At 44.3% G+C, this 27,697-nt stretch overlaps 1 protein-coding gene across 5 annotated transcripts in view; it reads left to right on the plus strand.

Moving 5' to 3' along the window:
* Positions 1-24,753, plus strand: part of LOC115196104 (sodium channel protein type 2 subunit alpha) — a 45,750-nt gene extending 20,997 nt beyond the window's left edge. For 3 of the 5 annotated variants that reach the window (XM_029756669.1, XM_029756668.1, XM_029756672.1), the window contains 21 exons: positions 4,236-4,299; positions 5,120-5,261; positions 5,710-5,916; positions 6,714-6,977; positions 7,216-7,557; positions 7,793-7,928; positions 8,341-8,579; positions 9,265-9,438; positions 9,708-10,064; positions 10,300-10,845; positions 16,495-16,512; positions 16,620-16,755; positions 17,005-17,159; positions 17,580-17,753; positions 18,172-18,294; positions 19,216-19,491; positions 20,237-20,290; positions 20,530-20,667; positions 21,066-21,170; positions 21,397-21,667; positions 21,793-24,753. In XM_029756669.1, the coding sequence (XP_029612529.1) occupies positions 4,236-4,299; positions 5,120-5,261; positions 5,710-5,916; positions 6,714-6,977; positions 7,216-7,557; positions 7,793-7,928; positions 8,341-8,579; positions 9,265-9,438; positions 9,708-10,064; positions 10,300-10,845; positions 16,495-16,512; positions 16,620-16,755; positions 17,005-17,159; positions 17,580-17,753; positions 18,172-18,294; positions 19,216-19,491; positions 20,237-20,290; positions 20,530-20,667; positions 21,066-21,170; positions 21,397-21,667; positions 21,793-22,994 (5,123 nt within the window). In that variant the 3' untranslated portion in view covers positions 22,995-24,753. The remainder of the gene's footprint in view (positions 1-4,235; positions 4,300-5,119; positions 5,262-5,709; positions 5,917-6,713; positions 6,978-7,215; positions 7,558-7,792; positions 7,929-8,340; positions 8,580-9,264; positions 9,439-9,707; positions 10,065-10,299; positions 10,846-16,494; positions 16,513-16,619; positions 16,756-17,004; positions 17,160-17,579; positions 17,754-18,171; positions 18,295-19,215; positions 19,492-20,236; positions 20,291-20,529; positions 20,668-21,065; positions 21,171-21,396; positions 21,668-21,792) is intronic. The other 2 variants (XM_029756671.1, XM_029756670.1) reach the window with 1 other exon arrangement.
* The last annotated feature ends 2,944 nt before the right edge of the window (positions 24,754-27,697 follow it).

Genomic DNA, 27,697 nt, shown 5'->3' on the forward strand with positions numbered 1-27,697 from the left:
TACTTTTTGGAGAAATGTCCTCTGGTCTGATGAAACAAAAATAGAACTGTTTGGCCATAATGACCATTGTTATGTTTGGAGGAAAAAGGGGGAGGCTTCTTAAAATAAATTGGTGATCCTAACTGACCTAAGACAGGGACTTTTTACTAGGATTAAATGTCAGGAATTGTGAAAAACTGAGTTTAAATGTATTTGGCTAAGGTGTATGTAAACATCTGACTTCAACTATATACACACACACACTGACTGTACAAAGCATTAAGGATACCTGTTCTTTCCATGACATAGACTGACCAGGTGAATCCAGGTGAAAGCTATGATCCCTTATTAATGTCACTTGTTAAATCCATTTCAATCAGTGTAGATGAAGGGGAGGAGACAGATTTAAGCCTTGAGACAATTGAGACATAGATTGTGTATGTGTGTCATTCTGAAGGTGAATGGGCAAGACAAAATATTTAAGTGTCGTTGAACTTGTAGAGTCCATACCCCGACGAATTGAGGCTTTTCTGAGGGCAAAATGGGGGGTGCAACTCAATATTAGAAAGGTGTCCTTAATGTTTTGTACATGTTTTGTACAGTCAGTGTGTGTGTATATACAGTTGAAGTCTGAGGTTTACTGGAAACTATGCAGTATTTTGTTTTTTTATGTATTATTTCTTACACTGGAAATCTTAAGTCTTATTACATACAGCCGGGAAGAACTATTGGATATAAAAGCAACGTCAACTTACCGACATTACGATCAGGAATACGACTTTCCCAAAGCGGATCCTCTGTTTGGACCACCACCCAGGATAATGGATCGGATCCCAGTAGGCGACCCAAAACAACGGCGCCGCAGAAGGGGCAGATGGAACAGTCTTCTGGTCTGGCTCCGTAGATGGGCACATCGCTCACCGCTCCCGAGTATACTACTCGCCAATGTCCAGTCTCTTGACAACAAGGTAGACGAATGGGTTGCATTCCAGAGAGAAATCAGAGACTGTAACATTCTCTGTTTCACGGAAACATGTCTCCCTCGGGATACGTTATCAGAGCTGGTACAGCCACCTGGTTTCTTCACGCATCGTGCTGACAGAAACAAACATCTCTCTGGTAAGAAGAAGGGCGGGGGTGTATGCCTTATGATTAACGAGTCGTGGTGTGATCATAACAACATACAGGAACTCAAGTCCTTTTGTTCACCTGACCTAGAATTCCTAACAAACAAATGCAGACCGCATTATCTACCAAGAGAATTCTCTTTGATTATAATCACAGCTGTGTATATCCCCCCCAAGCAGACACCTCGACGGCCCTGAAAGAACTTCATTGGACTTTATATAAACTGGAAGCCACATATCCTGAGGCTGTATTTATTGTAGCTGTGGATTTTAACAAAGCTAATCTGAAAACAAGACTCCCTAAATTTTATCAGCATATCGAATGCGTAACCCGGGCTGGAAGCATTCTGGATCATTGCTACTCTAACTTCCGCAACGCATACAAAGCCCTCCCTCACCCTCCTTTCGGAAAATCTGACCAAGACTCCATTTTGCTGCTCCCAGCCTATAGACAGAAACTAAAACAGGAAACGCCTGTGCTCGGGTCTGTTCATCGCTGGTCCGACCAATCGAATTCCACGCTTCAAGATTGCTTCGGTCACGTGGACTGGGATATGTTCCGGATAGCTTCAGACAACAACATTGATGTATATGCTGATTCGGAGAGCGGGTTTATTAGCAGTGCATCGGTGATGTTGTACCCACGGTGACTATTAAAACCTTCCCCAACCAGAAACCGTGGATTGATGGCAGCATTCACCTAAAAATGAAAGCGTGAACCACTGCTTTTAATCATGGCAAGTCGACCGGAAACATGACCGAATACAGACAGTGTAGCTATTCTCTCCGCAAGGCAATCAAACAAGCTAAGCTTCAGTATAGAGACAAAGTAGAGTCGCAATTCAACACCTCAGACACGAGACGTACAGTTGAAGTTGGACGTTTACATACACCTTAGCCAAATACATTTAAACTCAGTTTTTCACAATTCCTGACATTTAATCCTAGTAAAAATTCCCTGTCTTAGGTCAGTTAGGATCACCACTTTATTTTAAGAATGTGAAATGTCAGAATAATAGTAGAGAGAATGATTTATTCAGCTTTTATTTCTTTCATCACATTCCCAGTGGGTCAGAAGTTTACATACACTCAATTAGTATTTGGTAGCATTGCCTTTAAATTGTTTAACTTGGGTCAAATGTTTCGGGTAGCCTTCCAAAAGCTTCCCACAATAAGTTGGGTGAATTTTGGCCCATTCCTCCTGACAGAGCTGGTGTAACTGAGTCAGGTTTGTAGGCCTCCTTGCTCGCACACGCTTTTTCAGGTCTGCCCATATATTTTCTACAGGATTGAGGTCAGAGCTTTGTGATGGCCACTCCAATACTTTGACTTTGTTGTCCTTAATCCATTTTGCCACAACTTTGGAAGTATGCTTGGGGTCATTGTCCATTTGGAAGACCCATTTGCGACCAAGCTTTAACTTCCTGACTGATGTCTTGAGATGTTGCTTCAATATATCCACATACTTTTCCTGCCTCATGATGCCATCTATTTTGTGAAGTGCACAAGTCCCAGCTGCAGCAAAGCACCCCCACAACATGATGCTGCCACCCCTGTGCTTCACGGTTGGGATGGTGTTCTTCGGCTTGCAAGCCTCCCCCTTTTTCCTCCAAACATAACGATGGTCATTATGGCCAAACAGTTCTATTTTTGTTTCATCAGACCAGAGGACATTTCTCCAAAAAGTACGATCTTTGTCCCCATGTGCAGTTGCAAACCATAGTCTGGCTTTTCTATGGCAGTTTTGGAGCGGCCTTTCAAGTTATGTCGATATAGGACTCATTTTACTGTGGATATAGATGTTTTTGTACCTGTTTGTTCCAGCATCTTCACACGGTTCTTTGCTGTTGTTCTGGGATTGATTTGCACTTTTTGCACCAAAGTACATTCATCTCTAGGACACAGAACGCGTCTCCTTCCTGAGCGGAATGACGGCTGTGTGGTCCCATGGTATTTATACTTGCGTACTATGGTTTGTACAGATGAAATTGCTCCCAAGGATGAACCAGACTTGTGGAGGTCTTTTTTGAGGTCTTGGCTGATTTCTTTTGATTTTCCCATGATGTCAAGCAAAGAGGCACTGAGTTTGAAGGTAGGCCTTGAAATACAGCCACGGGTACACCTCCAATTGACTCAAATTATGCCAATTAGTTTATCAGAAGCTTCTAAAGCCATGACATCATTTTCTGGAATTTTCCAAGCTGTTTAAAGGCACAGTCAACTTAGTGTATGTAAACTTCTGACCCACTGGAATTGTGATACAGTGAAATAATCTGTAAACAATTGTTGTAAAAAATTATTGTGTCATGCACAAAGTAGATGTCCTAACCAACATGCCAAAACTATAGTTTGTTAACAAGAAATTTGTGTAGTGGTTGAAAAACGACTTTTAGTGACTCCAACCTAAGTGTATGTAAACTTCCGACTTCAATTGTGTATATATATACATATACTGTATATACTGAACAAAAACATAAATGAAACGTGACAGTTTCAATGATTTTACTGAGTTACAGTTCATATAAGGAAAACAGTGAATTGAAATAAACAATTAGTGTGCATGTAAGCATACTCACTTGTTTCCTTAACACTTAGGCATTGAAGAGATGCTAACTAGAATAGAGCACTTGGCGCTAATACAAGAGAGTGGAGAGGACTATATTATTTCAGCAGAATTGAGTTGGTTCATTTGATGCAGTCAAGTCAGTCGTTTATATTTTGGTTCAGTATACAGTATATTAAGGACACCTTCCTAATATTGAGTTGCACCCCCCTTTATACCATATATATATATATATATATATATATATATATATATATATATATATATATATATATATATATATATATATATATATAATGACAATAACAATTATTTTAATAAAGTGCTTTTGTTTATTTCACTTAAGCACTCAACCACTGGGCCACAGCATATTGTTTGCTTAATTCATAAATCAGAATTTTGTACAAGTTTGAAAACCCATTAAGATGATTTGCTAAATTTCAAATCTTTTAATCCAGTTTCAAACCTCCCTCCTCTCTTTCCTCCCTCCCTGCCTGCCTCCATCCTTTCCCCGAGCGCTCCTCAACATATTGACTGATGGTTCCTCTCTCTGTTCTTCCTTCTAGGTAATTACTATTACCTCCCCAACCGTAGGGACGCCCTCCTCTGTGGGAATGGCAGTGGAGCCGGGTGAGACTCGACAACATCCTTTATTTACATAGCCAATTACATTCACCAACACAGCCTCAACACACATACGGAATTACTGAGCACGATTGCATGCACACAATAAATATGATTATTGTGCACTGTCAAATTAATGTAATAATTTGATTAAAACCTTTACATGCTTTGCAAGAAGAACGATTTACCTAATAATCAGCAGACAAAATAAACGTTTTACAACACGGAACGTGTTATTTTTGCAAAGACTGTTTGATTCTGAGTTTGGACAAATGAAGTTTGTTTGTGAAAAATATTTCAATGATGCATCCTTTCAGTTTTTCCGAACTCACTTCCCTCACGCATAAGAGGGAGGCATATGCTTCCGGTCCTGGCACATGCACAGATCAAATACACAGCTGGAACGCCGATTAAGCTGTTTACATGTCCTAATAATTAGAAAGATTGCTTCAGAAAATCAGGTGTTTTAATCGACTTTGACCTTACGCCGATTAAGATAATCAGATTAAGGTGTTTACATGACTAATGCCATACTCTGACTTTTGTCATAATCAGTTTAATATCGAGTTATTAGTATGCATGTAAGCATACTCACTTGTTTCCTTAACCAGTTGATAGTGTTAATGTAGTCAGGCTGATCTTAGAAAATGAAATCATATTCAGTGTAAGTACAGTTAAGTCGATCTAATGAAAACCAATGCTGCTCAGTGGACGCTGTAAATATCCACTGTATCGCTCTGTACTGTACAAGTGGCTTGTGGCAGTGGTTTAGTGACCACAATATGGTTGCTGACCTGTGTGTTGTGTATGGGGTTCTTCACCACAGGTTGTGCCCAGAGGGATTCACGTGCATCAAGGCGGGCAGGAACCCAGACTACGACTACACAAGCTTCGACTCGTTTGGCTGGGCCTTCCTGTCCCTGTTCAGACTCATGACCCAGGACTTCTGGGAAAATCTCTACCAACAGGTGGGCCAAAGCTATTGGTTAGAAACAAAATGTCCGCTCACTGTTTGCTGATCTGATACACTTGATCCCCTTTCAGTGCTTTATCACTGAAAATAACAGTGAAACAACTCAGGAATACTGGTAAAGAAAAGAAAATGCATATAATGAAAACAATTATCTATCTCCCTTCCTCTATCCCTCTCTCCCTCCCCTCCCTCTATCCCTCTCTCTCTCTCCCTCCCCTCCCTCTATCCTTCTTTCCCCCTCCCTCTATCCCTCCCTCTTTCCCCACCCTAACTACCTACCTCCCAATCTCTCTCTCCCTCTTTTCTTCTCTGTCTCTCCCTCCCTCCCCCTCTCTCTCCCTCTACCATCTCTCTCTCTCTCTCTCTCTCTCTCTCTCTCTCTGTCTCCTCTCTTCCTCCCCCTCTCTCCCTCCACCGTCCCTCTCTCTCTCCCTCCCTCTTAGACCCTGCGAGCGGCGGGGAAGCCCTACATGATCTTCTTTGTGTTGGTGATCTTCCTGGGTTCCTTCTACCTGGTCAACCTGATCCTGGCTGTGGTGGCCATGGCCTACGATGAGCAGAACCAGGCCACCATAGAGGAGGCAGCCCAGAAGGAGGAGGAGTTCCAGGCCATGCTGGAGCAGCTCAAGAGACAGCAGGAGGAGGCATTGGTATTGGCTGATTTCTGCTTGTGCATTTGCATTGCAGAGTTTGACTTTTTTAAATCATTTGCATTTGAGTCATTACGCAGACCGTCTTATCCAGAGCGACGACACAGTAGTGAGTGCATACAGCCAAAGTCCTCCCTGTCTTTCTCTGTCTTTCCCTACCCTGCCCTCTATTGCCCTTCTCTCTTAAGTCCATAATCCTCTCTTATGTAAGTATGTCTTGGTGCTTGGTTGGTGTCAAGCTTTTACACACAAGGGTGTTCCATTACTATGGAAGCAAGAGGTAGATAGAGAAGGAATAATTACTCTGTGTAGTATTGGTAGTACAGTATTAGCTTCCGTGGAGGGAGGGAAGTTCCATCTGCTACACATAATTTCTTATTTACAATAACAGCTTGACCAAGTGTCCAGCAATACAATAATAACAAAAACATGGATATCACAAAGATTTTATATACTTAGTCTAAGCATGGTTGCTTTTGAAAAATGAATGACTTTTTCTCCCATGCTTTTTGTTGTTGTAAATGAATCCACAGTGATTCAGGTTATGCAGGGCTTGTTATTATTTCAAAGAGCAATTTGGTTGTTCACTTGCTTCCGGAACAGATAACCTTTTAATCTTTGCCAGTTTCGTTAGGAAAACAATCAGTTTGTGGGACAAAACACAGGCCTCCATTTTAAGAAGTTCTTTGAAGCTGATTTGGGTATTTGTGTTGCCTGCCGCTCTGCTCTGTGCTCTGTCCACCAAAGACGGGTGCCGGTTGCCGTGACAACTGTGCTTGTGTGTGATTGGCTGGCAGGTTGCCGCGGCAGCAGCCACAGAGAGCCACGGAGAGTACAGCGGGAGAGGGGGGCCCTCCTCAGAAGCCTCCTCAGGGACCTCCAAACTCATCTCCAAGAGCGCCAAGGAGAGAATGAACCGTCAGAAGAAGAGAAAAGAGAGGGGCGAGCACAAGAAGTTCCACAAGTCCGAGTCGGAGGACAGTATCAAGAGGTTAAGCTTCCGGTTTTCGATAGATGCCAACCGGCTGTCCTACGAGAAGAGATGCTCCTCACCCAACCAGGCGAGTACACAGTGAGGGGAAAGGGTCATTGTCTTAGTCACCATTGTCCTCATTACCATCATCTTCCTCATCACTCCACTGGGCGGAGTGTCCACTGAGTCACTCCAATCATGTTGATCTTCCTTCTTACGTTTCATCGTCTCCATAACCTCCATCCTCCTCCTCTTTTTCAGTACTGATACCTTTCTCTCCTCTCCCCTTTCTCTCTTTCCTCCCTCTCCCTCTCCCCTTCCACCAGTCTCTCCTCAGTATCCGTGGCTCCCTCTTCTCCCCGAGGAGGAACAGCCGAGCTAGCCTGTTTAGCTTCCAAGGCCGCGCCCGCGATGTGGTCTCCGATAACGACTTCGCAGACGACGAGCAAAGTACGTTCGAGGACACCGACAGCCGCCGCGGCTCCCTGTTCGTGCCTTGCCGTATCGAGCGCCGCTCCAGCACGGTCAGTCAGACTAGCCTGGCCCCTCAGCGCGTCCTGCTGCCCGCCAACGGCAAGATGCACAGCACCGTGGACTGTAACGGCGTCGTCTCGCTAGTGGGAGGGACCTCGGTGCCCACCTCGCCTGTAGGACTGCTCCTGCCTGAGGTGAGCTATAGTTTTTATCAGTCCACGCTCCAAATGTTATTCATTTTCTTTTGATTGAGTCAGATGACCGGGTTTGCACTTTTGGTATTATTCCATTGGTTCCATTGCCCAGCTAAAGTATTTGACAAAAAATAAATACTATTTGAAGTGAACCCAACATTGTTGGTATAGAGTCCCTTACAGGCCACCTAGTCCGTACACTGAATAACTCTTCCAGATGTTTCTTGATCTCCAGGGGACAACCACTGACTCTGAGATGAGGCTGAAGAAGAGGAGGTCTCGCCAGGCGTCCATGGCCTACCTAGATGAGCCAGACAGAGCCAGAGCCAGAGCTATGAGTGTGGCCAGTATTCTCACCAACACCATGGAGGGTTGGTGTCACACCAAGTTCTTAAATAATATGTTATTATACTAGACCGATGAACCAAACATCTTGAAGACTCATAGCCTACAACAACCATTATAATGTGTATGCCATCAATGAAGTGTCCTTGTTATACATGCTTATAACAAGTCATAATGCTTATAGCCAGAATGTGGACATGTCTACATGACAACAGGCGGCAGGTAGCCTAGCGTTTAAAACCGTTGAGCCAGTAACCAAAAGGTCGCTGGTTCAAATCCCTGAGCCGACTGGGTGAAAAATCTGTCTGTGCCCCTGAGCAAGGCATTTAACCTTAATTGCTCCTGTAAGTCGCTCTGGAGAAGAGCATCTGCTAAATTACTAATTAGTAAAAAAATAAATAAATGACACCAAAATGTGACTGTTTTAACCCTTTCCAGAGCTTGAAGAGTCCAGGCAGAAGTGTCCACCATGCTGGTATAAGTTTGCCAACACCTGTCTGATCTGGGACTGCTGTCCTATGTGGTTGAGTTTCAAGGGGATCGTCAACACAGTGGTGATGGACCCCTTCGTGGACCTGGCCATCACCGTCTGTATCGTTCTCAACACCCTCTTCATGGCCATGGAACATTATCCCATGACCAAGGAGTTCAATCATGTCCTCTCTGTCGGGAACCTGGTACGTGTTCAATATTACTGACGTAAACTTGCAAGGCTTTTTCGAAATATCAAGCAGTTAAAGAGAGACTGTTACTAGGATGTCCCCTAACAGCCATTTCTAATTGTATATTTTTTTATTCATACAATACATCATATATATTTAGATATTTTATACACCCAAACCCTTCACTCAGCAATCTGATAGTATATGTAAAATGAATTGTGAAATAGAAACACAGATAAATAAATGCCTTACATAGTACATCTATTGAACAATACTTCACAATACATACATCAGAAACAGTTACAAATGATAGAGATCCATTAATGGATGTATAGGTCTGTTGGATAAGAGTTCAGAAATGTCCGCTGCTGCTTTTTTCATTTCTAAGGAATTTGTAAGGAAAATCTCTTGCACCTGGTATAGCTTCTCCTCAAAGTCACACGTGGCATCTTCCAAATCCCCAATCTGTTATTTTTCACAGTTTCATTGTCTAAGTCTATTTTAGAAGATTCAGCCACCAAGTTGGCCACATACTATGGAAACTGTATACAAAGATGTACATCTATCCATACGTCCAAATATGTATGGCTAGCCAAGCTTAACCCACACACTACCCACACAACCACTAACACTCATTCTATGGAAATATTTCTAACCGTGCTCAAATCTAACTACTGTCTCTGTCTCTGGCTCTGTGTAGGTGTTCACAGGCATCTTCACGGCCGAGATGTGTTTCAAGCTAATCGCTCTGGACCCCTACTACTACTTTCAACAGGGATGGAACATATTTGACGGCATCATCGTCAGTCTGAGTCTGATGGAGCTCGGCCTGGCCAATGTAGAGGGCCTGTCTGTGCTCCGGTCTTTCCGATTGGTAAGATCCCACTTCTGACACCAGTTCCTCCCGAGTTGACCCCGTCAGAGCAGATCGTGTACCTTCTAGTTGCCACATTTCTACAGGAAACATAACTATACTACCCCCCCCCCCTTAGCCGAATAACAGATTACCTTTCTTTTACGTACTCCTTGATACAGCGGTAATATTCATCTTCATCCTTTGTTGATTGATGCTAGCTAGATATTAATACCGTAGTCACAACCAGGAACAACAAAAAAACCTCATGTGATTCTTCTTGTCGACAGTTGAGGGTGTTCAAACTGGCCAAGTCTTGGCCCACCCTGAACATGCTGATCAAGATCATCGGTAACTCGGTGGGAGCTCTGGGTAATTTGACACTGGTCCTAGCCATCATCGTGTTCATCTTCGCCGTGGTGGGCATGCAGCTGTTTGGCAAGAGCTACAAGGAGTGTGTGTGTAAGATCGCAGACAACTGCCAGCTGCCGCGCTGGCACATGCATGACTTCTTCCACTCGTTCCTCATCGTGTTCCGGGTGCTGTGTGGGGAGTGGATCGAGACCATGTGGGACTGTATGGAGGTGGCTGGCCAGAGCATGTGCCTCATCGTCTTTATGATGGTCATGGTTATAGGGAACCTGGTGGTAGGTGTTTTTGCTGTTAGTCATTGTATATCCCAAAATCCCCATACCTATGGATGATATCACTGTACTTGTGATGAATCTTTCTTGGTCAATTTGTGTTTGACACTGGTGCAGCAAATATGTTTTAAGCATTGCCATATTTACGTGATATGCAATTTTCAATTTGAACTGAATCTCCATATTAACAACTGAAGCCAGATCAGAATGGACTCCTTTCCTCCCTCTGCCTCTACAGGTCCTGAATCTGTTCCTGGCCCTGCTGCTCAGCTCCTTCAGCGCCGACAACCTGGCGGCCACGGACGACGACAGCGAGATGAACAACCTGCAGATCGCTGTGGGCCGCATCCAGAGGGGCGTGGCGTGGGTCAAGGTGACCATCCGTCAGGTTATCCAGAGCCTGTTCCTCGGGGGCGGAGCCACCAAACGGGTCAAGGGGGGGTCACTGGAGGGGGATAAGACCCTGGACGAGCTCCACAGCTCCATCAACGGCAAGGGGGGCAACTGCATCTCAAAACACATGTTGGTCGAGATCACTAAAGATCCGAGTGGGGTCTGTCTGAAGGAGGGGAACGGGCGGCCCAGAGGGGGGTTGGGGGTGGGGTTAGGAGACAGTACGGCGAATTACCCAAAGGAGGAGTGCAACTACATGTCGTTCATCCACAACCCCAGCCTGACGGTGAGCGTGCCCATCGCGGTGTGCGAGTCGGACTTTGAGACCGCTATCACGGAGGACTTCAGCAGCGACTCGGCCTCTGAGGAAATGTCGATGGGCAGCAAAGAGGTAAGAGAGGAGGTTTGACTAGAGACCCCTGTGCTGCTCTGTTAAGTAGCAACGAGCACAGTCACATCACATCTTTTAATTGTGGTATCTTTGAGTGGTGTCTGTGTTAGTTTTGAGTGGTGTCTGTGGTAGTTTTGAGTGGTGTCTGTGTTAGTTCTGAGTGGTGTCTGTGTTAGTTCTGAGTGGTGTCTGTGTTAGTTCTGAGTGGTGTCTGTGTTAGTTCTGAGTGGTGTCTGTGTTACTGGAGGTGCCATGATTTAGCTTGACCTTAAGCAGAGTGAGCGCTTTTGGGACTATTCCATTGGTTTGCACTTTTGGGACAATTCCATTGGTTTACACTTTTGGGACGATTCCTTTAGTTAACACTATTGGGATTGTTCTACTGGTTTACTAGCCTTGTGAACCAGAACTAACCGTGTGTGCTCCCATTACGTGTCATGTGTAGTGAAACAGAATGTGAGCTCATGAGATCAGGATGGTTAAACAAGGCTTATTTGTTTACACCTTTTGGACTATTCCATTGGTTTACACTTTTGGGACTGTGCCATTGGTTCCATTTTGTCAGGTAAGCTAAATACAGCGCAACTCTATCGTATTTCATCGTTTTTGTTATATGTATTTGACCAAGGTCTGCTGTGTTTGACGTAGATCTGTTTACAGAATCAGTGGTGAAGTGGAAGGGAAACGCACATAATCGGCGTTCACACACCTTTTCATCTTGCCAGGCGTTTACCCACCTAAAGTGGAAAAATGCATTGGAAATATAGGCAGCGTTACTTTGTTCACCGATTATTTTTTACCACTACACATCAGTGGATAGAATCTGAGAACTCCAGAATTCCAGAGGCAGTTTTCAGCTAGATATTTTGCTGACTCTTTCTAGCCTAGTCCACTATCCAGGGTTGTTGTAGTGTACTGTTATAAATCCCTAGGCATCAAAACAATGAAGTAGCATGAGAGGACAGTACAGTCACTGCAGGTGCTTCTAGAACTGCATTGCTTGCTGTACGGGGTTTTAGGCTGGGTTTCTGTACAGCACTTTGTGACATCAGCTGATGTAAGAAGGGCTTTATAAATACATTTGAAATTTGATGATGATTGACTACAGATAATGAGTCAGAATGGCCTATGGCCCAAGCAGCAGGTCGTTTCTGGATGTTCTCATTAGATATCTATAATGGGCTGATGTGTGTGTTATCTGGTTCACTGAGTATACAGGCGGGCAAATGGGTCTTCGCTATTATATGCGCTTGTTGAAAGAAATTGTTTAGAGCAGCGTCCTTGCAAAGGGTGAAGCGAAGTGAAGTGTGTGTGTGGGTGTTCACGGATGTGTGTGGGTGTTCACGGATGTGTGTGGGTGTTCACGGATGTGTGTGGGTGTTCACGGATGTGTGTGGCTGTTCACGGATGTGTGTGGGTGTTCACGGATGTGTGTGGCTGTTCACGGATGTGTGTGGGTGTTCACGGATGTGTGTGGGTGTTCACGGATGTGTGTGGCTGTTCACGGATGTGTGTGGGTGTTCACGGATGTGTGTGGGTGTTCACGGATGTGTGTGGCTGTTCACGGATGTGTGTGGGTGTTCACGGATGTGTGTGGCTGTTCACGGATGTGTGTTGGTGTTCACGGATGTGTGTGGGTGCTCACGGATGTGTGTGGGTGTTCACGGATGTGTGTGGGTGTTCACGGATGTGTGTGGCTGTTCACGGATGTGTGTGGGTGTTCACGGATGTGTGTGGGTGCTCACGGATGTGTGTGGGTGTTCACGGATGTGTGTGGGTGTTCACGGATGTGTGTGGGTGTTCACGGATGTGTGTGGAGGCTCACGGATGTGTGTGGAGGCTCACGGATGTGTGTGGGTATTCACGGATGTGTGTGGGTGTTCACGGATGTGTGTGGGTGTTCACGGATGTGTGTGGGTGTTCACGGATGTGTGTGGGTGTTCACGGATGTGTGTGGAGGCTCACGGATGTGTGTGGAGGCTCATTTCTCACACATTTAATCCCTTTCCTTAGAAATCACACCACTGAGATTTTAAAATAAACATAATATTTATGACATGTTTAATAGACTGTAAATTAAGGCCGGAAGACAGATAAAGGACTTAAAATATCCCACTCACTGGCCTACACACACACACACACACACACACACACACACACACACACACACAAACACACGAACACACACACGAACACACACACGAACACACACACACGAACACACACACACGAACACACACACGAACACACACACGAACACACACACACGAACACACACACACGAACACACACGAACACACACACGAACACACACACGCACACACACACGAACACACACACACGAACACACACACGAACACACACACACGAACACACACACACGAACACACACACGAACACACACACGAACACACACACGAACACACACACACGAACACACACACACGAACACACACGAACACACACACGAACACACACACGCACACACACACGAACACACACACACGAACACACACACACGAACACACACACACGAACACACACGAACACACGAACACACACACACACACGAACACACACACACGAACACACACGCACACACACACGAACACACACACACGAACACACACACACGAACACACACACACGAACACACACGAACACACAAACACACACACACACACACACGAACACACACACACACACACACGAACACACACACACACACGAACACACACACACACATGAACACACACGAACACACGAACGCACACACACATGCACACACACACACACACACACACGACATTCTGGAGCAGATGTTGTAAATAAGATGTGTGTCTGCTTCGAAGACATAATGTCACGTTAAGCTAGGAGGGTAAGCGGGCCTTCTGGGCTCTGTAGCCCCGCCCCCACATCTCCAGACCGGAGCCAAGGACAGGGAGTGGAGCTGAGCCGACCTGCCCCCAGCCAACTCCTTCAGTTATTAGAGAAAGCTAGCCTGGTCTGTTTCTGGTCATGGCTCTCCATGCAACAAATATGGATTAGATGCCATTGCTGATCCCCCTTCTCCCTTATAAATAATAGCTTGAAATTAGTCTATTTATTTGGGAACGGGATCATAAACCGTGTGTGAGTGTGTGAGTGTGATTTTGTGCTACGAACAGTACAAGGTCAATTGTTGTCCTCACAATTTGTTTAATCCTATTCTATATCATCCTGGAGCCTTGTCTTCTAAAGTGTTTCTCTGTGGATAACCTGTGTTCTTATGTGCCTTGCAGCTGATTGATGAAAACAGACATCGAGGTTGTACTGTACATTATGAGCTGGCTCATGGTTTGTCACTTTACCTTGCTTAACCCACCGTTTGTTATTGCAGCTGTGTTACAGACGCTCACAAGGTTGTCAGTGAGAGAGAGGAGACTTGTAAGACCATTTTATTCTACATAGCACTAACCATGAAGACTGCCTATGCCATTTTACAGAACCAACCAATACTTATCTTGCATTTCTTTCAACGGATTCCCTATTTTTTTGTTCTCTGCCTGACTACCCCCCTCCCCAACTGCTTTCCTCTGTTGTAGTCCCTGGCCTTTATTTTCTTCTGTCCCCCTTCATCTCATTTCTTTATTTGTAATTTGATCATCAGGCTTTTTTTGTAGTTTCAACACCATTATGAATGAGCTGCATCCACTTTTCCCATTGATAGGTGAAGTCATGTGACTTGTTTTTCCTTTTGATTTCCTTGCTTGGTTTGTATTGATTGATTTTGGAGGTGATTGGCATTGATCACCCCAAGATTGAGAAAAAATAACAGAGAATTGATGAAGAGAGAAAAGGAGGAGAGGAAGAGACCGAAGTACTTTAGGTTAAAATCACGAGGGTGACATGTTCTCCCTGTATAGATCTAGTGAATGTTTTGGTGTCTGAATATTAGTCTCTTTGAACCCCTGGGAGATTAGCGGTTGCATACAGTCAGCCATACCATACTGAACTGATGCAGCAATTATAGCAAACACCCAAGTGAAATCGAGACACAAATTATATATTGCCTTCCAAAAGCATGGCAGGAGGGCACCCTCAATTTATATATAGCATTCGCCCTGAACAAAGAGAGAGAGAGAGGGATGGCAGAGAGTGAAATGGCAGAGAGCGAGAGACTGGAAAAGAGAGAGAAGGAGAAGACGTGTGAAAGAATAGAGAGAGGGAGGGAGATGGAAAAGACGGAACAAGCAGGATGAGAAAATGTGTGAGACAGAGGGAGAGATAGAACGTGTGTGAGAGAGGTATAGAGAGAGAGAGAAGAAGAAGGATGAAATAGAGAACATGTGAGAAAGGGGGATATAATGTGTGTGAGAGAGAGAGAGAGGTATAGAGAGAGAAAGAAAGAGCGAGAGAGAGAGCACCACCGCTCCTTCTGGAACATTGTGTATCTCGGGCGGGAGGGGCGTGGAGCGGGCAGGGTAGCATGCTTCCATCGTTCACACTACGTATTAGCTGGGTCCCACGGCAATCAGACCTGCTGCACTGTCTAGTACTGATGGCATGTTACTCCTCTGTCTGCCAGCCAGCCAGACGCCCCAAACTCCCTAAACATTGCACCATGTTTTACCAATGAAAACAGGACAGGGATTCCACCTACGGAGCTAAGCCTTCTCACCATACAGTACACAGAACACTGTATTGCATATTTTTATTTTTATTTAACTAGGCAAGTCAGTTAAGAACAAATTCTTATTTACAATGACAGCTTACCCCAGCCAAACCCTAACTTGGGCGACGCTGGGCCAATTGTGCGCCGCCCTATGGAACTACCAATCACAGCCAGTTGTGATACAGCCTGGAATCGAACCAGGGTCTGTAGCACTGAGATGCAGTGCCTTGGACCGCTGCGCCACTCGGGAGCCCAATCAGCATGTAGATTATATATTTATATTAAAAAAATATCTCTACTACTGTAATACTGATAACTTGCATGGATTGCAGGGCTCTAATGTCAAAGTGTGCATTTATGATCCAATGATTATCCTGCCAATAGCAAAGAATAAGGACAGTTGTACTATAGTCAGCCCCAGAGATCCCTCCAACATTATTTCCTCTTGGAGGGACATTTCCTCTTAGTCTCCAGTGGATAATCCTGTTAGAGTACCCCATTTAGCTGTATCTCCCCTGTATGTTTTCTGGGTAGCATGGTCACACTGCATCTAATGTTATATTAGTATTCATTATATTATTATTATCTGATAGCTCCAGACCACATGCTGTCTTGTAAACAGTGCACAGTACTGGTTTTTGCTGGTTAGCTAATGTGGCAATACCCATTTATTTCCCGAAACAGACCGAAGCTTGTGCTATTCTCTTGCTTGTTTTCCGATTTCAGGATTGGAAATGCACTGGAATACTGCATGCCCCCTTCGACTGTCTGAGCCAATATCAAACATACCCACAGTGCATTGTAACACCAACCTCTCCCTGTAGCATGTATTGTTGCTACCAGGTGCTGTATACTACAGTGTGATTGGATCTCCCCTGATCAAACTGATCTCAAAGCCTGTAGGTACTTTTGATTGACGCTGCATGTAATGATGATTATAATGATGAAACGAGTATAACTCTGAGTTTACATTTAAGCCAAAGTCATGTCTCCAGTCCAGATCAAAGTTTTTGGTGAGACTACTGTACTGTTACAGTCCATGACAATGGAGAATGAACCATTACAAGAATCTCAAGATCTCTAGTAGCTCAGAAGGTTGTCTCTCCCCCCGCCCCCACAGAAGCTACCTATAGAGCCCCAGCACCTTACCTCGTCGGAGGGCAGCTCGGTGGATATCGGTCCCCCGGGGGATGGAGCTGAGTCAGTGGAGTTGGAGGACGAGGAGTCAGAGGACCCAGAGAACTGCTTCACTGATGGTGAGGGAGGGAGGGGCTTTGGGAGAGGACGAGGAAGAGTGGGGGAAGAAGGAGGGAAAGGGGGAAGGGAGAGCGGGACTGGCGAGAGGAAGGTTTGAGAGAGACTGACAGAGACAAACGTTTTATCTTTGACATACTTTGTCCTTTCACACATCAGAAGTAGTCTAGAGCGAATTCCGAGCTCTGATGGAAGGACAAGGCATTACTTTATCTTCTCTCTCTCTCTCTCCCTCTCTCTGTCTCTCCCAGGCTGTGTGCTCAGGTTCCAGTGTTGCCAGGTGAACGTTGAGGAGGGCAAGTGGAAGATGTGGTGGACCTTGAGGAAGACGTGCTTCATCATCGTGGAACACAACTGGTTCGAGACCTTAATCATTTTCATGATCCTGCTCAGCAGTGGCGCTCTGGTGAGTGGCTGCTGCTCACCTGGCCTGTGTAATGTTGTACCGCTCTTTTAAGAAAAGTCAAGTAAACATGTGCTCTAGTTGCCTTTACATCACAATGTGAGTGTCAAATAATTACAGTCTGCTTACTTTGAAGTAGAGTGAAGATGAGCTTTATGGCTTCTTGGTTAGCCTGACACTTCTGTTTTGAAGTGAAAACTGAAACGTTGATTGGTCAGAGTGTACTCATCAGTAGAGTTGAGTCTGGACAGGGAAAACTCTGATCCATATGCATAACTAGGGCCCAGAGTATTTCCTGGTCATGTCTTGTGTTCAGAAAAACTCAGAGCCCTACATTTTATCAAAAAAACACCAACCTATGTGACTCAAAACACTTGACAAACATTATCTAATGCTAGATTCCTTGTTTGTGTCTCTGTGTAGGCGTTTGAAGACATTTACATAGAGCAGCGGAAGACCATTAAGATAGTGCTGGAGTATGCAGACAAAGTCTTCACCTATATCTTCATCCTGGAGATGCTGCTGAAGTGGGTGGCCTATGGATTCAAGAAGTACTTCACCAACGCCTGGTGTTGGCTGGACTTCCTCATTGTTGATGTATGTATTTGCTGGAGTTGTATGCGAACTCCATACACACGCGATGACCTTGAACACGCTTTGTCAGCAGATGAATTAAAATCTAAGCTTTGGATAGCAATTTAAAGGGATTTGATTAATTCATTTACCAATTGGAATGAATGGAAATTCCATAACATTCGTTACCCATGTACCACATAGTTCTCCTTCTGCAAACGTCTCTCCTGACATTGCTTATTTCTCTCTCTCTCTCTCTCTCTCTCTCTCTCTCTCTCTCTCTCGCTCTCGCTCTCGCTCTTGCTCTTGCTCTTGCTCTCGCTCTCGTTCTCTCTCACTCTCTCTCTTGCTCTCTGTTTTTTTCTCTCTCTGTCTCTGTTTCTCTCTCTCTGTTTCTCTCTCTCTGTTTTTCTTTCTCTCTCCCCCTCTCTCTCTCTCTCAGGTGTCTCTGGTGAGCTTGGTAGCCAATGCGTTAGGCTACTCTGAGCTGAGTGCCATTAAATCCCTACGAACCCTGCGGGCCTTAAGACCCCTGAGGGCCTTGTCACGGTTCGAGGGCATGAGGGTAAGGGTTACTGGAGAACATGTTTCATGCTGAACTGCAATCAGAAAGAGCCCCTCAAGCAGCTTTTAGGATATTTGTTATGATAAAGTCCACTGCAATTGAGTCTTTTGAAAATAACTAAATGTCATAACTAAATGTAACTTATTTTAGGAGATGAATGCCTTGTTACATTTGACATCTTGTAGTATTCTTAGCCACAGTCCTTTTTAAATGGCTGAGGCTTTCTAGAAGGAGGAAAATAGAAACCAGTGATGTATTTTAAATGGACGCATGCCTGTGTATAGAGCTAGATTTCGAGATATGTCTCTCGTGTGTATCTGCATGACTTTCTCCGCATTGTGTCGATAGATTCTAACATTGCTCTGCCTCGATGTTGCTTGTGTGGGGCCTTTTGATGTGTAATTATTTTCTTTGTGTGTCTTTTCATTTACAGTAAGCACTGTTGTGACTTCACCCTGACTCTTCTAAGGTTTTTCCTGTTTTGCTTTTGAACTTACAGTGGTTAAATGTGCTCTGTCGCCACTCCTTTGAAAGAGCGTTTCCGTCCTTTTCCTTTCCTTAAATAGTTAACTGTCAAACTCTTGTGGTAGCGCTTGTAACACGCTTTGTACTGAAAATAACACAGTGAAAATACTGTACACATAATCTCATGTGTTCCTAAACCTAACAAAATATCTCAATATTACCAGCGCTATTCACCCTCCCTATACATGATTATATTATTATTGCATATGTTATTATCTATGGTAACCAGGATTCTTTGATAAGCCTAGAAATGGTTCTTTAGTAACAAGAGTGTGCATTTCAGCTTCAACTTTATCTCACTCAACACATTGCCACATTACTTTCTAGTCCTATCCAGAGAAACCTCAGAGAACCGGTTTGATCGAGCGCTCTAACCATGTCATCTTTGATTGACAGGTGGTGGTGAACGCCCTCCTGGGTGCCATTCCGTCCATCATGAACGTGCTGCTGGTGTGCCTCATCTTCTGGCTCATCTTCAGCATCATGGGCGTCAATCTGTTCGCAGGGAAGTACTATTACTGCGTCAACACCACCAACGACGAGACCTTTCCCATCGAGGTGGTCAACAACAAGAGCGACTGTCTGGCCCTGGCCAATAACAGCGCCCGATGGAAGAATGTCAAGATCAACTTTGATAATGTCGGGGCCGGGTATTTGGCCTTGTTGCAAGTGGTGAGTGGGACAGGCATGAGGACATGGTCAGTTGTCTGTTGGCGTTCGGGAAGATTATGCTTTAATAAATCTGGTTTAAAAGTGTAGCTATTATGAAACGTGCATATAATGTTAATTTACACGGAGTGAACAAAACATTAGGAAAACCTGCACTTTCCATGACATAGACTGATCAGAGGAATTTGAGTGTGTCAAGAACTGCAACGCTGCTGGATTTTTCACCCTCAACAGTTTCTTGTGTGTATCAAGAATGGTCCAACACCCGAAGGACATCCAGCCGATTTGACACAACTGTGGGAAGCATTGGAGTCAAAATGGGCCAGCATCCCTGTGGAATGCTTTCGACACCTTGTAGAGTTCATGCCCCGACGACTTGAGGCTGTTCTAGGGGCAAAAAGGGATGCAACTCAATATTAGGAAGGTGTTCCTAATGTTTTGTACACTCAGAGTATATACCGTATGCCTGTATGGCGGTCTTGTTTTTGACTTTTTTGCCACTTTTGTGCTTTTAAATCAGTGTAGAGTATTTTTTGTTCGAGACATAGCTTAGTACCTTTCACAGAGTATTGTGACTGTTCATTTAATATTTTCTTCCTGCTACCAAAATAGCTCTCCTTAACCAAAAGTAGTGGAGCGGAGCCTGACTGCAAGGCTGCAGCAAAGGAACAGGGAAGTCAGATGTAAGTAACCACTTGAGAGTGACCCCTCAGAGTCATTCATTCTGTTCTCTGTTCTCTGCTCCTAGGCAACATTTAAAGGTTGGATGGACATCATGTACGCAGCTGTGGACTCTCGTAATGTAAGTGTTTCTTTGGGGCTCTGGTCATGGAAAATGGCTGACAGTTTAAAGTCAGGTTGACTCTTGTATTTAAGGTTTTGAGTTGACATTTTTTATTGGAATGTTGGTGTTTTTATGTCTTTTGTAAAAAAAAAATCTTCCTTTAGGAATGTCCTGTAAATGAGGGTTTGACTTGAATATGGTGGAATATGTGCAATGATTAAACATTTTGCTGTATATCTTTCTTGTTTGTGTTTCAGGTGGAACTTCAGCCCCAATATGAACAGAACCTCTACATGTATCTGTACTTTGTCATCTTCATCATCTTTGGCTCCTTCTTCACTCTCAACCTCTTCATTGGTGTCATCATTGACAACTTCAACCAACAGAAGAAAAAGATACGTATTCAGTATACACTGCGATATCGAGAGCTCAGTGTTTTGTCAAACCTGCTGCTAGCTGAGAGATTATTCTAAATACAGCAGGCATATGAGTTACACACACACACACATTCACCTTCCAGTCGTTAATAAGAGAGCTAACACTGTGAATGCAGTCTCCGTGATACCGAGACAGAGGAGACAAGAGAAAAAGAAAGAAAGTTCAAGGAGGAAGAGGAGAGAGAGCGTAAAATAGCCTGAGAGATATCGAGAGGAGAGGGATGAGAAAGAGAGAGAGATCTGAAAAGCGCGCCGAGCTAACAATGACTGAAAGAAACTTGAGAGAGAGAGAGAGATGCACACTCTGGCTGTCCGTGTGTTAGGTTTTTACCAGGTTTTGTACTGTTCCCCTTTACTTTGGAGGTCAGGACATCTTCATGACAGAGGAACAGAAGAAATACTACAATGCCATGAAGAAGCTCGGCTCCAAGAAACCCCAGAAGCCTATTCCCAGGCCAACGGTTTGATATTGACACCTATTGATATTACAATAACCATTTAACCAAGCAGTAGCTCAAATATTAAGAATGAATATTTAAGACTGATTTCTCTAAGCAAATAACAAAAAATGTAAATCAATATTTATTTTGAATTCTCACAGTAATGATGATTAAATATATATATATCTCTATCGCTCTCTTCCTCTCTCTGTTTTTCTCTCTCCCTTCATCTGTCTTTCCATTCTAGAATGCATTCCAAGGCTGTGTGTTTGACTTCGTAACGAAGCAGGCTTTTGACATTGTCATCATGATCCTCATCTGCCTCAACATGGTCACTATGATGGTGGAAGAGGATGACCAGACACCAGAGAGGGAAAATATCCTCCACTGGATTAACTTTGTCTTTATAGTGCTCTTCACTGGGGAGTGTACGCTCAAAATGATATCCCTCCGCCATTACTACTTCACCATTGGCTGGAACGTGTTTGACTTTGTCGTTGTCATCCTTTCAATCGTAGGTAAGAACCTTGACTCTTCATAGTCGTTTGAATGGAAATGTAGCGTTCAGAATGAAATGTTTGGAGTTGTAACCGAGAAATTGTATGTGTTTAATTGGTGTGGTATTTTGTCTCTGTCCTTACAGGTATGTTTTTATCAGAATTGATTGAGAAGTACTTTGTTTCCCCAACGTTATTCCGAGTCATCCGACTTGCCAGAATCGGCCGGATCCTCCGTCTCATCAAGGGCGCTAAGGGCATCCGGACGCTTTTGTTCGCCTTGATGATGTCACTTCCTGCCCTGTTTAACATTGGCCTCCTGCTCTTCCTCGTCATGTTCATCTACGCCATCTTCGGCATGTCCAACTTCGCCTACGTCAAGCACGAGGCGGGAATTGACGACATGTTCAACTTCGAGACGTTCGGCAACAGCATGCTCTGCCTGTTCCAGATCACCACGTCGGCGGGCTGGGATGGCCTCCTGGCGCCCATCCTCAACAAGAAGGAGCCTGACTGTGACAGCCAGATGGAGCATCCGGGCACCTTGTACCGGGGAAACTGCGGCAACCCGCCAGTGGCCATGTTCTTCTTCGTCAGCTACATCATCATCTGTTTCCTCATCGTGGTCAACATGTACATCGCCGTCATCCTGGAGAACTTCAGCGTGGCCACCGAGGAGTCGGCCGAGCCGCTGAGCGAGGACGACTTTGAGATGTTCTACGAGGTGTGGGAGCGCTTCGACCCGGACGCCACGCAGTTCGTGGAGTACGACAAGCTGTCGGACTTTGCAGACGCGTTGGACCCACCGCTGCGAATGGCCAAGCCCAACCACATCCAGCTGATCAAAATGGATCTGCCCATGGTCAGTGGGGAGCGCATCCACTGCCTTGACATCCTGTTTGCCTTCACCAAGCGTGTCCTGGGAGAGGGTGAAGGCTTGGACCTCCTCCGGGGCCAGATGGAGGAGCGCTTCATGGCCTCCAACCCCTCCAAAGTCTCCTACGAACCCATCACCAGTACCCTGCGGCGCAAGCAGGAAGACATGTCTGCCGTGGTGATCCAGAGGTCATTCAGGCGCTACCTGGCCCGACTCGCTCTGAAGAAAGCAGCAGAGCTCTGCAAGGAGCAGCCTAAAGGCAGTGTGATGTACGAGCTGGAGGACAAGGAGGTGCTGGTGATAGGACAGTTAGCGGACAACTCCACCTCCACAGAGAAAACGGACATGACGCCCTCCACCGCCTCGTTGCCTTCGTACAACAGTGCCACAAATTTGGAGAAAGACCAATATGAGAAAGAAAAGAGGGAGAAAGAGAACAGAGACAAAGATCTGAGAGAGCAAAATAAATAAGCGAACAAAAGGACAAATGATGAGTACTAAGACTTTGCTTTGAAGAAAAACGTGTTTACAGTTTTGGTATGCTAATGTGTTGGTGGAGGTGGTGTGGTGGTGTTGGGTGCTAGGCCAAACTGATGTGTAGCTAGCTAAGGCCTGAGAGCAGGTTTGGAGCCATTTAAGGGGACTGTTCCAGGGGGTAACAAGGCAGGGGAAGATTATTGTTATGTATCACTGCCAGGAGTAAGTGAAAGACGGCAACTCAAAAAGCCGTTGCGAAACCGCTTGTGATTTTCTGTTGAGTGTTACTATCTGACACACATGAGTATACTGTGAAGTTTTCTGTAGCTAGTGCTGCTGCTACCATCCTACATCCAGTGTCTTGAATAACGATCGCCGTGTTACTTAAGGTTCTTGCATTTTTGTATAATTTCCTTTTTTTAATGGTAAGGAATGTTTTATCGTGTAATTGTGAGAATGTGTCCACTGCTTTTCACGGTTGTAAAAACACCATGTACAGCAAAACTCAGCGACTAAACAAATCCATGTTCCAATACTAACGCCACATACGTTTTGTTGCTCCTAGAACTATTTGTTCTCAGGCCGCAGTTTTCGTGTATCACTCTGGGAATAAGCATAGATGCTGTATATGTAACTAACCGGGTCTCCTGCACACCACAAGACTGTGCTAGCCCGCTGAGGTAAGGTCTGAGACTTAGCTCGGGGAGCTAACCCAGGTCTTCAGGTCTCAGGCAAGGTTACTCATCACGTGAACGTTACATTATGCACAAGCTTAATTCCGCAACCTATCATCGGTGACACTTGGTAAAGATATATCTTGTACATCTATATGAATTGCCGTTGTTCCCCCCCTCGCTGTTTCTATGAACATGCCCACGGACACAGAGATCCTGAATGTATGTCAACAGATTCATTGAGAGGGATCCAATGAGATCTTCTTCATTTTCGTAGACATTCATTGTCACAAAGCAATGTGTCCGACAGATGTATTTCGATATCTCTCTCTCTCTCTCTCTCTCTCTCTCTCCACTACTTGTTTCTGTTGAAACACTCTTGTAAAGAAAGATGACTAACAAAAATATAATAAAGGGAACACATTGATGGTCTTTTTCCAAAGATGTCTAACTCCATTATAATATGTGCATATGACACCTGGCGTTGAGTTTACCACTTGTCTGTACTGCATACTGTACTCATAGTTCATGAATGATTTGAATTCAAAGCCTGATTCTTTCAACATAGTGGTTTGGTTCGATGTATAAATAGTATGGTGTACTAAATGGACCCACAGTATGCATAACACTTCCATTTGATGTAAGAGCACTTTTTATCTTTTCATGGCCACCCCCAAAGGGTATTATGTGAGCGTGCGCGTGTGTGTGCGCCCGTGTTTGCGTGCACACATCTGTGTGTGTGTGCGTCCGTGCGGGCACGCGCGTGTGTGTGCGCACAAGTGTGTGTGACTGGGGTCTACAGTTTACTTGTATTACAAGTATTATAAATAGCACTTCTACTGTTGCTTTTTAAAGTAACTTTTAAGTTGCCGTTTTTCTACAACTTGTTTTACATTCTGCAGACATTGACACATGTATGGTCCACAACACTTGTATGGTCCACATTTCTGTAGATATGAAACATAAAGCAATCGGCAGCCATTTTTCCTTCAGCTAGTGTGTTAGTGAAGGGCATGCAGGTCAGGACTAGTATCAGCTCATCTGCAAACATGAAATAAAACATTCAAAAGAATGGAGAACACACCTGTTACCTTTCTCTTTTAAGCTATGCTCTATCAGAAAGTATGAAGGTTGCTGGATATTGCTGGATATTTGGTTGACGGTATCATCCATGTGGTTGAATTTCATGTTACACTGAAATGTATACATTTGCAAATGTGTGACGAGTGACATTTTTGTTAGAACCAAAGATGTGACCACAAAACACAAAATCAAGATTTCCAAAATAAAACCCGATTTTGGAAAGCATACTTTGTACACAGAATATTTTCAATCAGATTAAACTGTTGCGTTATGCAATCTATTGTTAGCATGTTGAATGGTCAATAGGCAGCAGGGAGACATATATCAACTGTATACAGAGGGAGAGCGATTGAGATTACCCCCACCCTTACCGCCTCAAAACACTTTGCTGATAGTAGTGTCTCCCAACTGCCTACCCACAATACCTTGCTGCGAGCAGGCATACCCTTCCCAACCCCTGTCCTTCCCTCCTTCCCTGCATCAGAAAAAAAAACACCATGATCAGAAGCCATGGAATACACTTGTTAAACTGTACAATATTACAGTATATGCATAGTATCAATGAACTGCCTTCATATCCCTGTGCTTTAATCCATACAAGTCCTTTGTGTGCTCAGCACCTGCTGTAGTGGGGGTCTGTTTGAGTCAATGTTAGTTTAATACACACCCATGGGCAGTGAGCCATGACAAGGTCCCCATACAGGAACAGATTAGCCTGTGTGAGGTGGGTAGACAGGACCACCTTATACCCTAACCTGCCTGCCACCAAAGAGAGGACTCCCTGCAAAATAAGGTCAGTGGCTCCACCTAGAGGTGGGGAGACACATGACCAGTCTGGGTAGCACTTCTGGCTGATTTCAAGGAGATTTTCAATAAACATGCTTTATGAGTGCTTGTTGACTGGCTCAAATCACGCAGTAGACTGAACTTATGTGCTCAATTAAGTACTCAAATGATGTCATTATAGTAGGATATTATGTCTGTTGAACTCTTGAGAATAATTTCCATGATTACCTAGAAATAGTTGCTCAGCAACAGCACAAATGGGCAATAAACAACCCCCCATAGCAAGGGAATTTTGGTTTTGTCATCAAGTTCCATTGAGTCAAACCGTATAACCTATTATAATTTATTGTATTTGTATTATGTAATTTTAATAATATTTTCATGAATGTAATAATGATTATTTCAATGTTGTTACTGAACTCCTCATTAAGCCATAATTTAGACATGATTAAATATGTTGTCAACTATCCAGGTATAGAGGTATAGCACAAGACTGACATCTCAAGAACACCAGAGTAGACTGACTGATCTGACAGTCAGTTTAAAACTAAGACCTTGTCCCTAATGTATTTTCTGACTATTTCTCAATTCATTACAATCACTACTTTCGAAGGTATCGACAAGAACAGAATCGTATTAGCTATAACTGACTTTATACTAAATAACAATACATACAGTGCCTTCAGAAAGTATTCAGACCCCTTGACTTTTTCCACATACAGCCTTATTCTAAAATGGATTAATCAAACAAAAAATCCTCAGCTATCTATACACAATACCCCATAATGGCAAAGCAAAAACAGGTTCATAGAAATGTTTATATATTAAAATATATTAAACAAACTGAAATACCTTATTTACATAAGTATTCAGACCCTTTGCTATGAGACTCCTGTTTCCATTGATCATCCTTGAGATGTTTCTACACTTGATTGGAGTCCACCTGTGGTAAATTCAATTGACTGGGCATGATTTGAAAGGTACACACCTGTCTATATAAGGTCCCACAGTTGACAGTGCATGTCAGAGTAAAACCAAGCCATGAGGTCGAAGGAATTGTCAGTAGAGCTCCGAGACAGGATTATGTTGGCACAGATCTGAGGAAGGGTACCAAACAATTTCTGCAGCATTGAAGGTCACCAGCAACACAGTGGCCTTCATCATTCTTAAATGGAAGAAGTGTGGAACCACCAAGACTCTTCCTAGAGCAGGCCGCCCGGCCAAACTGAGCAATCGTGGAGAAGGGCCTTGGTCAGGGAGGTGACTAAGAACCTGATGGTTACTGACAGAAGTCTAGAGTTCCTCTGTGGAGATGGGAGAACCTTCCAGAACCATCTCTGTAGCACTCCACCAATCACGCCTTTATGGTAGAGTGGCCAGACAGAAGCCACTCGAAAGTAAAAGGCATATAACAGCCCACTTGGAATTTGCCAAAATGCACCTAAAGACTCAAACAATGAGAAACAAGATTCTCTGGTCTGATAAAAGCAAGATTCAACTCTTTGGCCTGAATGCCAAGCATCACATCTGGAGGAAACCTGGCACCATCCCTACGGTGAAGCATGGTGGTGGCAGCATCATGCTGTGGGTGTGTTTTTCAGCATCAGGGACCGGGAGACTAGTCAGATTGAGGCAAAGATGAACAGAGCTCAGAGAGATCCTCGATGAAATCCTGCTCCAGAGCACTCAGGACCTCAGACTGGGGGCAAAGGTTCAGCTTCCAACAGGACAACAACCCTAAGCACACAGCCAAGACAACGCAGGAGTGGCTTCGGGACAACTCTCTGAATGTCCTTGAGTGGCCCAGACGGAGCCTAAAAAACAGTTTTTTCTTTGTCATTATGGGGTATTGTGTGTAGGTTGATGGGGACAACAGTTTAATACATTTTAGAATAAGGCTGTAACCTAACAAAATGTGGAGTCAATGCGTCTGAATACTTTCCCGAAGGCGCTGTATATCCTGGAATAATCAGTTGCTGAGACATTACTGAAAGAACTCTTCAAATTCATTACATAATGTAGAGGTCTTGAGCGCAAGACAGCAGTCTTAGCTATGTGTTACCCTGGGAAACAGACACATTCCGGAGAATCCATCTCACTCTGACTCTGTGGGCGAGACAGTCAACATGGCACTGGTTTTCTCTGGGGATTTCA

The sequence above is a fragment of the Salmo trutta genome, chromosome 6 (assembly GCF_901001165.1).
Source record: "Salmo trutta chromosome 6, fSalTru1.1, whole genome shotgun sequence".
NCBI classification, from domain to species: Eukaryota; Metazoa; Chordata; class Actinopteri; order Salmoniformes; family Salmonidae; genus Salmo; species Salmo trutta.